General features: G+C 43.6%; 1 protein-coding gene across 8 annotated transcripts in view; it reads left to right on the top strand.

The window, feature by feature from the left end:
- Positions 1 to 14,111, top strand: part of NPAS2 (neuronal PAS domain protein 2) — a 154,053-nt gene that overhangs the window by 89,090 nt on the left and 50,852 nt on the right. For 7 of the 8 annotated variants that reach the window (XM_032351793.1, XM_032351792.1, XM_032351789.1 and 4 more), the window contains 2 exons: positions 4,770 to 4,918; positions 9,329 to 9,420. In XM_032351793.1, the coding sequence (XP_032207684.1) occupies positions 4,770 to 4,918; positions 9,329 to 9,420 (241 nt within the window). Of the gene's footprint in view, positions 1 to 500; positions 1,522 to 4,769; positions 4,919 to 9,328; positions 9,421 to 14,111 lie in introns of those variants that run through there. The other variant, XM_032351790.1, reaches the window with a different exon arrangement.

Below are 14,111 nucleotides of genomic sequence, written 5' to 3'. Positions count from 1 at the left end.
TTACTGTATGTTCATTTTGCGAGTAGGACTTTTAAAGGTATATATCAACAGCATTACTTTTCCTTAGACAAATGAAATTCAGGTGAGGCTCTTTTTGCCTCTGAGGCCTGCTTTCTCCCTGGTGCTTGTCACAGGAGGTTTGGTTAGTACAGAGCCGGGGAGCGCAGCCCACAGCCACGCAGGGCACTGTGGTACTGTGCCCGGCCACCCTCACCTCCCTGTCAGTCTCTGCTCACTTACCCCTGAGCGGGGTCCCTCTCCCCTTTCTCCTGATGTCCTGACCTTTTCTCTCTCCCTCAGATGGCCCATCAGTGCCCTGTCCCGAACTCTTCCACAAGCCGAGACCAGATTGCCTATACTGGATTCTAGACACTGTGGCTGGCCTCTCTCTTTTTGTCCCCTCTCTCACTTTACTTTCCCACATCTCCAACTGTTCTGTCAAAGCTGACAATGCACCTCTTCATTGGTTTTGTCCCCACAACCTGCCCGCCCCCCCCCCCCAGGCCACCTTGCATCAGCTCCTTCCCTGGATGCTTCCCTGACCCCCTGGCATGGCTGCTCTCCTTCCCATGTGAACTCCTTTGGCAGTTTGTCTAAACTTCTCACCTAACCCTTAAAACGTTGCCCCTGATGTGTGACTTGCCTCTCTTCCTCTAGACTCTAAGCTTCTTTCAGTTGGCTGTTTTTAGTATTTTCTCCAGTATTTTTCTGCAGTATTCTTCCCTGAACACAAACACCATCATCCCATTAGCATGCAATGCCATTTTTCTGCAGAAGATGTTTAGTTTCTAAGCTATAACCTCAAGCAGCCAGAATTTGTCACTCTTAGTTCTGTGCTCCCAGAGCACTGGTGCATGGCTCCGTAACAGATAGCTTGGTGATGGTTCTGGAGGGAGCTGGAGGAGACAGGGGAGGGCACTGCTTCACAGCACAGGCACACAGGCCAGCCAGCTCCACCACTTCCTGGTCATGTGACTTCAGTGAGTCACACAACATCTCAGTGCCTCTGCTGTTTCATCTGTGAACTGGGAATTAGAGCATCTATCTTCAAGGGTCATTGCAAGGATGAAAGTAATTAATAGAAGTAAAGCATTTAAAATGGTGCCCATTACATTAGTAAGTGCCCGACAAATGTTATCAATGGAACCATTGTCCCTTGGGGACCCCAGAAAAGATCACCTGGGGCTTTTTGAGCCCTGCATTCAAAACCAAAGGGTCAGGCTTGTATAGACGTGTATTTAACACACCCACACACATGCACACGCACACACAAACACCCACACCCACACACCTCTTCCCTTCCATCCCTCCTTTCTTTCTCTCCCTCTGTCCTCTCTCTCTTCAATTCAGTAAGACAAACAACCCCATTGAAGATTTGAGCAGACATTTCACAAAAGAACATATACGAAACAACATGAAGCATGTGAAGGGGTGTCCAGTGTCATTAGTCATCAGGAAATGCAAACTAAATCAGAAAACTGCAAATTAAAACTACAATGAGGAAACATCACAATGCCTCAGGTGAGAAGAGACTGACAATACCACATGTTGACAAGTCTGGAGGAGCACAAGCCCTTCTAGGTTGCTGGTGGACATGTAGACACAGTCCAGCCACTTGGCATAACCGCATGGTGGGATCTAATCATAGGGAACATCTAGTAAGACTATGACTCAGCAATTTCACACCTATGTATTTACCCAAGAGAAATGTGTGCCCATGTCTATGTAGAGACATGGATGTCAATTCTCCAATTAGCATTATTCTCCATCCCCCTGAACTGGAAACAACCCCATGGAATACTACTCAGCCGTCAAAAGGAATATTCATGTGTATGACAACACAGATGAATCTCAAAAACCTAACGCTAACTGCACATTCAAGACTATATGCTGTCTGATTCTATTTACATGAAATTCTAAAAATGGCAAAACTAATGTGACAGCAGATCACTGGTTTCCTGTGGCTGTCATCAAGGGGAGATCAACCAGAGAGACACAGGAGAATACCTTTCAGGACGAGGGAACAGTTTGGTCTCTGAGTTTGGGTGGTGGTTACACAATTACCAAAATTCATTGAACCGTACACTTCAAATAGCTGGATTTTACTGAATGTAAATAATGACATGAAGGGAAAATCAAAGCCAGAGGCTGATGAGGCGTCTTTCAGCTGGTTGTCCCAGTACTTTCTGCGTGGTGTCTCGGGGCCTGCCAAGACGACCTCCTTATCGGAAATAAGGTCATTTGAGGCTCATTTTCTTTCTCTTGCCTCAGAGCCACAGATCCAGCTGACAGTGACCGATTTCCAGTGGGCACCATAGTGTGTCTCAGGCGGAGGCTGACGGAAACAAGCTTGTGTTTCTGTCACTAATGATATAAGCCTTCATCGTATTCTCTGCCAGGCCATGTTGGTTGTCATTACACCCATTGAAGAAGAGAACAGAGTAATAATGAGCTGGGTGTTATCGGCTCACAAATAATTTATAATGGGCAAACTAGGACAGGAGCAGAGCTTTTTTTGGCTAAGAAGGCTCATGTCATTCTTTCAAATCTAGGCCAAAAAATTATTTATAATGCATAGACAGTCACTCGGAAAGTTAAAAGGTTTCTTTCTTCTCTCCTATGTGTTTGAACATAATACTTTTTACCCTAGACTCGCAAAAGCTGCCTTAGTGTGTTCCTTGGACACCTGCATTCAGTCTGTGACTCTGAGAAGACATATATGAGGGTGGTTACTTGGCTAGGAATGAGACCTTTGTAGGAACCCTATAAGGGTGTCAGGTCCTCCCCCAAATCCAAGAAGGTTAGGAATGAGGGAAAAGTCAGGAAAAGGAGATGGTTATGCATGGGTGGTGATCACACACTTGAGGTAAGCTTTGAAGAATTGCCTCAGGTATTATCAGGAAAGAACCCAAACCAAGATATAATCACAAAGGACAGCTTGCCAACAGGTGTGTTGAATTAAAGGCAGGTCGTGTGTCCTTAGTAGAGACAGGCAGGGTGGTTATGGCCCTATGACATCTGAGAAGAGGATATTTGCTCTGTGTCCCTATATCTGCAGGGGCTGTTTGGGGAAGCAGAATCTTTATTGACACTGATACTTGTCGGTATGGATACCGACCCCAGGGGAGGTGCAGCCCTCTGATGGGGATTTGCTGAACTGTCACAAGCCACCAGCACCCTGTCCTGACTGTACGTTGGCCAGTAGCCTCCTGATAAGTGATCAGCTGCCCTGGGCCTCTTGATGCCAGGCCCCAGGGTGCTGAGAGCAGCGGGTAGACCAGTTCGATGGGCCCCGCAGCTGAGGCCCCTGTCCTCCCAGTGAGCTGACTGTGGAACAAGTCCATCCTGGATGAAATGAGGAAGGTGGGTCCACTTTCGATCACCTTCAGTTAAAGTGATTGCTGATAAGGGGCTAGTCCCATGGGGTGGAGAGCCAGCCACTTGGTCTGTGGTGTGTCGTTAAAGATCAAGGCCTCTAGAGTGGTGCTGCTTCCCAGGGCAAGGGCAGGCTTCCTGCGACACATGCTCCTTGTTTGACTATCTATAAAATGGCCCATATAGTGTGTTTTCCTGTTCCAGTTCCTGAGGACCCCAGGCTTGCTCAGAGGTCCCCTCCCCTCAAGCCAAGTGGCTCTACTTTGATCTCTCTGTAGATGTGCGGTGTAGTGTGTCGTTTTTAAAATAGACTTTATTTTTTTTAGAGTAGGTGTAAGTTCACAGAAAAACCAAGCAGAAGGTAAAGAGAGCCCCCATATATCCCCTGCCCCTGTGTACGGACAGCCTCTCCATTACCAACAGCCCCCAGTGGATACAGTGGATGAACCCACACTGACACATCACTATCCCCCAGAGTCCACACTTGCCATCAGCACCCACTCTTGGTGTTGGATATTGTGTGAGTTTGGCCAAATGTAAGATGATGTGGGTCCACCATGATCATATCATACAAGGCATTTCACTGCCCTAAAAACCCTCTGTACCCCACCTATTTATCCATCCCTAGCCCACTGATCTTCTCACTGTCTCCATAGTTTTGCCTTTTCCAGAATGTCAAATAGTTGGAACCTGTGCAGTATGTAGTCTTTTCAGATTGGCTTCTTAAGTATTATGCATATAAGGCTCCTCTGTGTCATCTTGTCAAAGGTTCATCTGCTTAGCAGCTTGACAGCCGTACGCACTCTCTGTCATACGTTGGCCCCAGGTTGAGCACGGTTTTGCAGTCATTTTCGTGTGGGATGTGCCTTGTCTTCCCACAGGATGATGAGCTCTGGGGCAGAGGCCAGGACATATGCCCTGTGTGGCACAGTTCTCTGCCAGACACTCAGGGCACCTGGCTTACCCTTGTAACTTGATGCTGAGGGCTGCATGCTCTGGGGTGGAGGGGACATGGTTAGAGCCTAGGAAAGGGCTTTCAGAGCAAAACCCTCTGGGCTGCAGCCGTGTACACAGCATGTCATTTGCTCTCTGAAGTTTAAAGCTCCATGAAGTCAGAGCAAGCAGCATCTGGCAACAGAGCTAATCTGTGTAAGGTTTTGCATCTGAGTCAGAACTTGCTTATTAACACTGTCTGTCTTTGTGGCCAAGAGTCTGGAAAAACATTTTTTTGTCCCCATTACCCAACTCTGAAATGTGGCGAACGTTACTTTCCCTGAAAGGGTTCTGATAAGATGATCACAACAGAACGCACTCCGTTGGAAAGTACCTCCATTTCATAATAAAGCCTTTATGGAGTGGAATGTTCCAGTAACCTGTGTGTTCTGTGTTTACAGAGCTTCTCGAAACAAGTCTGAGAAGAAGCGTCGGGACCAGTTCAATGTTCTCATCAAAGAACTTAGCTCCATGCTCCCTGGCAATACGCGGAAAATGGACAAAACCACCGTGCTGGAAAAGGTCATTGGATTTTTGCAGAAACACAATGGTAAAGGTTCCGTTTGTCTCCATTTTTATTCCATTCCTGCCCTTTTTTGGTGATGACTGCATCAAGCTGGTCTTCTGCTTGGCTCTCTTCTTTCCAGCAAAGCCCAATCTCATCAGCCACGGGCTTTCTCCGGCAAAGGCACTCCACCCTCTTTAATACCCCACCTCCAGCAGGTTTGGGAAAGGACACTCTCCTCCCAAATTGCTTTATTAGCCAGAGGAGAGAATCCAAAGCAGCCTCACAGGTAGCACCTAGCCTAAGTGGAGTGACGTTAACCATGGGAGTGTCTTGATTAAAAATGTCTGCAGCAAGCATTTTTCATTCAGCTCGGAAGAGAAGCAATGCCCAAGAATTCATTTTCCAAATGAATTCTTCCACCAGAGTGGACTGGTTTCTCCAACCCCCCCCTGCCATGACCCCTGAACTCTTTGGCCTTCTGAGGTACGCCATGGGAAAAATACACTGAAAATCAGGAATTTACTTACTTTAAATCCATTTTTTTGATTGAGAGATAATTCACGTGCCATAAAATTCGCCATTATAAAGTTTATAATTCAACTGTTTTAAGTGTATCCAAAAGGCTAGGCTGTGCCACCGTTAATACTAATTTTCTCATCCTATAAAGTGGTCACTGCCCATTTCCCCTCCCTCCAAATCCCGACAATCACTCAACTACTTTCACTCCTTCTAGATTTGCCTAGTCTAGGCATTTCATACAAATGGGACCATCCAGTATGTGGTCCTTGGTTTCTGGCTTCTTTCACTTAGCATTCATATTTTAGCAAGCACTTGTGTTTTATTCCACATTATGGCCAATAATATCTATTGTATGGATATACCACATTCTGCTTAGCCACGTATCAGTTATGGCTTTTGGGTTGTTTCTACTCTTTAACCAGTATGAATAATGCTTCATGTACGATTCTTTGCATGGTTATATATTTTCAGTTCTCTTGGACTTATATCTAGGATTAGAATTGCTCAGTCCAGTGGTAACTCAAGTTCAACTTTTTGAGGAACTGCAAACTGGTTTCTGTAGCAGCTGGACAGTTTTATACTCCCAGAAGCCATGTATAAGGGTTTCAGTTTCTCCACATCCTCACCAACGCTTGTTATTGTCTGATATGTGTGTGTGTGTGTGTGTGTGTGTGGTGTTTATTATAGCCTTCCTAAGGAGTATGAAGCAATTATCTCATTATGGTTTTGATTTGCATTTCCCTAAAGATTAATAGTGTTGAGCTTTTCATGAACTTACTGTTCATTCATATATCTTCTTTAGAGAAATGTCTATTCAAATCCTTTGTCCATGGTTTAATTGGATTATCTATCTTTTTGTTGCTGAGTTGTAAGTGTTCTTCATATATTCTGGATACTAGACCCTTATCAGATATATAATTTACAAATATTTCCCCCCAGTTTCTTTCACTTTTTTTTTAAAGATTTTATTTATTTATTTGACAGAGAACACAAGTAGGCAGAGAGGCAGAGAGAGAGAGAGAGAGAGAGAGAGAAGCAGGCTCTGCACTGAGCAGAGAGCCCAATGCGGGGCTCCATCCCAGGACCCTGGGATTATGACCTGGACTGAAGGCAGAGGCTTTAACCCGCTGAGCCACCCAGGCGCCCTACCGATGTCCTTTGACACACAAATGTTGCCAAGTTTGAAGCCCAATTATCTTTTTTTGTTGTGCTTGTTTATGTGTGTCTCAGGTATCTTATCTAAGAAACCATTGTCTAATCTAAGCATATGAATATTTGCATCACCTGTGTTCTCTTCTAAGAGTTTTTTAGTTTTAAGCCCTAGATTAAGTATCAAGCATATAAGCTATAGGGTGAGCATTTAGGTATTTGATCCATTTTGAGTTATTTTTTTGTACAAGGTATAAGACAGGGAGTTGAAATTCATCCTTTTGCATGTTGATATTCAATTATCCCAGCATTTCTTTCTTTTTAAAAGCTTTTTAATACTTACAGAAAATATACAAATAACAACTGTACAATCGAATTACTTATCACACGGTATATTAGTAAACACAGCTCGGTAAGTACAAGCTTCTCCAGTAGATGCCCCTTCCTTCCTATTACCTCTGCTTTCCCCAGAAGTAATCTCTATTTTGACTTCTAATACTAGAGTTGGGCTATTGGGACCTTATTCAGATGGAATCATAAGATTATAAACACCATGTTTATGTGGTTAATCTGTTCTTCCATTGTTGTGGCTGGTTCATTTTCATTGATATATAGTATTCCATAACATGAAGTTACCACTTGACTCTATCCTTGAACTTAAGTCTTTCTCAAATCACCCTCTCTCCCTTTTACCTTTTTCCTTTAAACCCTTTTACCTCTCAGCACTGACCACCCTACCCTGCTGCTCACCTGTGGATGGTACAATAAATAAATAAATTGGAGCGGGGGTTAAGAGGGTTCAGTAGATATTAACACGCAAGAAGAGTAGAATTCTCTTTTTTTTTCCCTTAACCATGACACCAAACATAATAAAGTCAGAAATGTCAGGTTATTGAGGAGATAATTATGATTCTTCTGTGCTTACAGTGATGCTTCTCTTTCATAGAACATTTTCCTAGACAAGATGATTTCATGGAAGAGGGCACAGCTAGGACATTAGAAAGTTTCATTATACTTTCTATTCTTTCATTGATTCTTTAATAATTTTATATACCTATTAAAAAGATGACAGTAATGATAAACCTCCTTTTTTCTTCCAAAGCTGCCCAGGGGAGTGTAAAGAATATGTTAATTGCTTTTGTTAAAAGTCAGGGAAGAATAATCAAGCTGGATTGGAACAAAGTGTTGCAGCACTATTCGACTGCCCCAGTAATTTAATCAGAATGGTTATGTTTCCTAAATGATGATTTGGCTAAGTGAAATAGCAGGTTGGTTCGATTACTAAGATATTTTGCACAAATTACTCAAACTAGGTCAGTGCCACTGAGAAGCAGGACAGCTGTTAAATAGGACAGCTGGGATCAAGTTCATCAGTATGACATTTATGCTGGGCTCTGTCCGCTGCAGAATTACAGAATTGTCAAATTGGGACCTGGAAAGAATCAGTCAGCAGAAATGTGGCCTCCTAACACCAGGAGCATCCATCTCTACTTCACCTTTTTTATAAGACTAAGGCCTACTTTGCACAGCCCCCCCAAAGGCAACCCTGATCACCTGTGGATCTTACTCATCCTCTGTGATTTTACGTTCCAAAGAAAGCAGAAAATTCATCAAAGATTTTATGGAGGAATACAGCAGTTAGACCAAAATTTGGATTAAATCAAAAATAAAAACAAACAATAACTTCAGTTATAATCCAAGTGGACGTGAACTCCACAAGAATCCGCAGTAGAGCAGAGAACACCATGGTCAGCATCTGTTCAGGGCTCCCTGTGAGCCAGGCAGGCATTGTTCTAAGGATTCTTGTATAGGAACACATGTGAGCTTCACAGCAGCTCACTTAAGTTAATATTATTTCACAAGTGAGACAATTAAGGCACAGAGATGTTAGGCCACTCACCCAAGTTAGACTGCCAGCTTGGTAAGGAATCTATACAAGGCAGTCTGCCTCCAGATGCCAAGTTTTTAATACTACTCTCTCTCTTTCTATCAAATAAATAAACAAAATCTTAAAAAAAAAATTTTTAAAAGATGGAGGATCAACTGAAGGAAGAACAAATATGACCGATACAGCATTTGAGCTATCTGTAATAATCTTATCAGAGACATTTTAGTAATAAAACAAAATACACTTTCAAAAATGTGAAAGAACTCAATTACTTAAGGGGTCCTCTGTATTCCAATGACTACTGAATTTACAGACGTGAATAACATCTTCAGTACAAGGTAGTTGCAGAAACAAGCAAGGGATTGATCCATCCAGAAAAGGTTTGAGAAGAATAAATTCTGGCTTTAAAAGCAACTAAGTAACATGTATTTGTCTGACACATTGTACTTCAGTATCGGGAAATGCTGAAAAATACATGACATTCTGCAGAGACAGGGGAAGTCATTCACTACAAGCCTAAGGTGTGTCTGGAATTTTGAAAATGTCAGATCTCTAAAGTCTTCTGCTTTGCCTTGACCATGAAGCTGTAGCTTAGGACCATGTCCCACCGTCCCAGTCTTTGCTCCCATTGCCTTGATAGGTGGAGAATGTAGCTCCTTCTCCTCAAGCCTCATTAAAAGGATGTGAAAACATCAAGAGACGCCTTTACGCGCATTACATCCAAAGTTCTGGTCCTTGGAAATCAGGATAACCTATTTCCTTATCCTGGCTTCTTTAATTAAACAACACATAGGTTTACACAAAATTACATAGAAATAAGTGTGCTTTGTTTGTCCATTCTAATTCCAAGATACCTTTGACATAACCATTTATTTATGGTTTTTTTTTTTTTTTAGAAGTCTCAGCGCAAACGGAAATCTGTGATATTCAGCAGGACTGGAAACCTTCATTCCTCAGTAATGAAGAATTCACCCAGCTGATGTTGGAGGTGAAATGCACTTTCCAATTAGCTTAATTAGTGGTCACAAATCAAAATGTAGCCTCTTGTTCCAGATAAGACCTGTCCCTGAAGCAAACAACTGTTCTTGACCCTGGAAAGAGGTCTTGAAGCAGACACTCCTTAAAGCCCTGCATGCTATCGCTTGTTTTTTGGCTACTGAGTTTGGCAGTATAAGCAAGAATCCCCAAACTGGATGTGAGTGTATGCAGGGTGAACCCGCTCATGGTCTCCCAACCAGTGGACACCCAGTGGGGGACCAGGGAGGGACAAAGGTGCAGGTAGGTAAGAGGGGAAAGAGGGAGGAAAAAGCCCATCTCTGCACTGTCTTTGTGGCTCAGAGTCTCCTCTTTAGAATGCAGTGATCATATGTTTCCCTTAGTAGAACACATTTTGAAAACCAAAGTCTTCTTTTAAAGTTGGGCTTTTAACTTGAGCTCACATTACATCAACACACCATGTGGGTGTCTACCGTAAGTGACCCTGGGCCTTCCCACCCGGCACACGCCCTTTCTGGGCTGAGGAAGATGCTCACATTTCTTCCTCCAGAAAGTTAGGTGCCCACACCCATCTACAGGGATGTATTTGTGGAAATCCGGCCGAGCTGAGCCGGTGGACTTCTTCAGTGTCCTGTGTTTACATTTGGCTGAAACCCCTCTGCGGAGATGAGGATGAGTCTCTCTGTGGCGGGTGGTCTGAGGTCTCAGCTGGGGATTAGGCTGGGAGTGCATGGACATGACAGTGGAGGGAGAGAAGGCTCCAGACGTGGCATGTCTGGGCCCTTGAAGAGGAAACCGAGACAAATGAGCTCAGCGAAAGGAAGTTAGATGCTGGCTACATGTCAGCGGTTCCTGGCAGAGTTTTTGGAAAGTGGCTTCTTTCTTTATCTCATCTTAGGTGCGTGTATAAGACTGATGTAAACTTTAATTTACATAGATTAACTATGCAGAAAACAGAAAGTACTGGAGTAAGAAAATGCCAGAATGAAGATGTCCAAATATTATGAAATATAAGCGCATTAATGAACATTTGCATAAAATGAAAGATACTTAAATCTACATGGGAACTATATTTAAAGAAAATACAGAACTTTCTCCAGAAGCAATGCATTTTAAGTATGTTAAATTTAGAGCAGCTTGTGAAATATAATGTTGAATTAATGCATCATTATGCTACTTTACATAAACCGTTTTATCTTTTAATTCTTAGGGACAGTAGTTAAAACGCATAACCCTATAGAACCCAGCCTCTTTTTAAGAGCCTGTAGCACATTCTTCCTTTTTCTTCCCCCCACCGAGTTTCAAGATATCAAAAGTGTCTGAGGAAACAAGGCTTTTAAAAAGTTAAAAATGGATACATATTTGGGCTGAAAGGCAGGACTGAGATTCAGGAGACTAGAATTTCTAGAAAAGTAGGGTTTTAGATTGGTATGTATATTCCTTCTGCACGTTCCCTGGCTCCCAGTATAGACTCCTTGAAGCGAATCTGAAGGAATCATGCCCGATGAGTGAATTAAGTCTGAAGTTAATCCTTCTGGGATTAGCCTTCTGGGCAAATTGCTGCTTTGAGGAGCCTGGGAAACCCATCCAGTACTACTTCAGATTAATCTCTGTTTCAAGCTTCTGTTCTGACCTGTTGCTCTTCAGGAGACACAGACCTGGTCCTGAGTAACAGTACTTCTAGTATCTTCTGGATGGCCTGGGCCCCACGGGGCCCCCACAGGATGAGATTGTCACTATTTGCCACTAGGCAAATGCTTACTCGTGTGTGTGTGTGTGTGTGTGTGTGTGTGTGTGTGTGTGTCCCTTTCCAGCCACACAACCTCTCCTTTTCCAGAGCCATTTCAGGGACTATGAGGAATTCAGATGCCATGCCTTGGTAACCATGAGGCTCCCGTTTTAAAGCAGGACAGAACCCATCAGCCTCCAAGGTGCTGAGCCACCGGTGCCCTCTTAATATGACTTCCTCCTCCTTCCCTCTTCTCTCGGAAAGCCCCCCAGCCCAGACTCTGGGAGGATGCACACATGGTCATGGGGTTTGAAAGAAAAAAGTGCCTTGGCTGCAGACCAGCCAGGCAGGTACCGTGTTCGCGGATAGAGAGGATGGCTACAAGCTCCCGAACACGTTGACTCAGACAAAGGGGCAGCTCTTGCTGGCTGGCCACTACCGAGTTTGTAGCATTTCTTCTGAATTGTATTCAGAAGAAAAGCTACAGCCATTTTTTCTCTTAGCCCAGAGGTTGTCCCTGGACAACCAATCAAGAATGATGGGTTGAGCTGAGGTTTATTCCTGACCTGAGGAAGTGGTTGAATCAGGAATTGGCAGAATTGGCAGAAGGGTGTGTTTTTGTTTCCTTCTGGTGTGTGGCAGGTATAAAACTGGGGCCATGGTGGCATTTTTGGCGTCCCTGAAGCTGCTGTCGCTGTCACTTTCACTTTGAGACTTTGCAATGAGTCTGCTGAGTCCCTCAGATGGGGCTGATGGGATCCTCTAGAACCCTGGCAAGTGTGCTCCAAGCAGTGACTTAGCACCCCTCTTGTGCATTTCATGGAAGACCCCAATTATCTGATGAAAGTTACCTCCCATCTATAAATACCTTCAGTTTTTTAACACCCACATGCTTTATAAGCCCAAGAGGGGCTTGGGCCCACTGCACAAGAAGATCATTTGAACTGCTTCTCTTTTCCCAATACACTGCCCTGCATTTTCAAAAAAAGGTCCAGCCAACATCCTCGAGAGCGCCCCCATCTCTTAAAGTTCACCTCCAGGAGTGCCACAAATAGAACTAAAAAACCATTAGGAAAAGAAACAAAAGGAACCAAGATGTACCTCTGGGTTCACCGTGACCCATAAATCTTATTGGGGATTTCTTAACCTTGGCCCTATCGACGCCTCAGACCTCATCCTTCTTTGTTATTGGGGTGTCCTGTGCATTGTGGGACTTTCCAAAGCATCCTTGGCTTCTACTCACTGGATGCCAACAGCACCCACCCCAGTAGTAACCACCAAAAACGTCTGTTGTCATCCCTAGCTGTCTCCCAACAGAGGTGGGTAGGAGAGGGGGCAAAACTGTCCCAGTTGAAAACTACTGACAGAACCCAAAAGGATGAGGTCCACTTAAGAAACACGGTTTAATATATTTTTCAGTCTTAAATCCTGCAATATGTAAATGTAAAATAATAAATGACCCTAGTGTTCGTTTTCCTGGTGAAGAGAGCTTTCTCCCGTTCTGGCACGGTGCCCTTCATGTGCGGTTAGTGGACCATTTCCGCTTCCTGTTGCAGTGCACCTAGTTGCACCCTCCAAACTGAACGAATCAGTGCCCTTTTGGCCTGGCAGACTTCCAGTAACACCCTGGGAGGAACTAGCTGAGTGCATACAAAATGTTTCCAGAACTTTCTGAGCACATATTTCGGTGTGACTTTTTTTTCTCTTAAAGCGGAAAAATTCTCTTATTTGAGGATGATCCTATTTCAAAGATATAGTCGGTACAAAGTGATAGGTTTATAGTAACTGTCCGCCTGAGCATATTACTCCCTCAGAGACTCATTTTCCAGTGAGATGGGCTTGTTTTAATCTTTTCCATCTATTCTGTGCCCCTGTATAGCCCGTTGCCAGGAAGACCCCATTCAGTGCTAAATGACACAGTCTGAATTTTTTTATTTTAATTTTAATTTTTAAGGATTTTTAAAATTATTTTTATTAACATATAATGTATTATTTGCCCCAGGGGTACATCAGTCTTACACACTTCACAGCACTCACCGTAGCATATACCCTCCCCAGTGTCCATAACACAGCCACCATGTCCCACCCTTTCCAGCCCCCAGGAACCCTCAGTTTGTTTCCTGATATTAAGAGTCTCTTGTGATTTGTCTTCCTCCCCAGTCCCATCGTGTTTTATTTTTCCCTCCCTTCCCCCTAGAACCCCTATCCTGCCTCTCAAATTCCTCATATCAGAGAAATCATATGATAATTGTCTTTCTCTGATTACACAGTCTGAATTTTTGAAATCTACTCTCAGATGTGTCTTATGAAGGCATCATGAGCGTCCAATAAGGAATCTAAAAACAAAACAGCGAAAGTGTCCGTGAGGAAATGTTCACAGCCTACCTCCTTTTCTATCAGAAGCACCTAGAGCAGCGAGCTCACATACAGCAGATACTCAGGAAGGAATGTGAATGTTCTTTACAAACAGTTCCATTGGGAGGCATTCCTCCCGTGGCAGTGAATGTAGGCAGACGTCAACCCTAACCGACGGCTGTTAATGTACCTGCTAGGTCCAATATCTTCTGGTAAATTGAACTCAAAGCACTATTGGGGGTCAGGGGCTAAGAACCGTTGAATATCACTGACATCTTTTTAATGGTAAATGTGAGGTTTCTGATTCAGCCCAATAGGATGCTTATCATTAAATTACCTACGTAATTTCCATGGCTAAATCGAGTTTAAGGATTCCAAGAGGTCCAATTTTCCAGGGAGCCCTTTAGTGCTTTTGCAAGCCCTTTGCCTGGGCTAGATGAACTCTGCATATGAAACCATCCTGTGTGCATGGCTGAGAAGGGTAGTGAGGTTATTCATGGAAATATTCTAAGAACTCCAAAACAAAGTCAATGTCATAACAGGGGATCCTTTGCTTCAGTGACATTCTGCTCCACAAAGGCATCACTAAGGAATCTTCC

This window comes from Mustela erminea, chromosome 7 (genome assembly GCF_009829155.1).
Source record: "Mustela erminea isolate mMusErm1 chromosome 7, mMusErm1.Pri, whole genome shotgun sequence".
Lineage (NCBI taxonomy): Eukaryota > Metazoa > Chordata > Mammalia > Carnivora > Mustelidae > Mustela > Mustela erminea.
The sequence above is the reverse complement of the archived record's forward strand: the minus strand, read 5'-3'. Positions and strand labels throughout refer to the sequence as shown.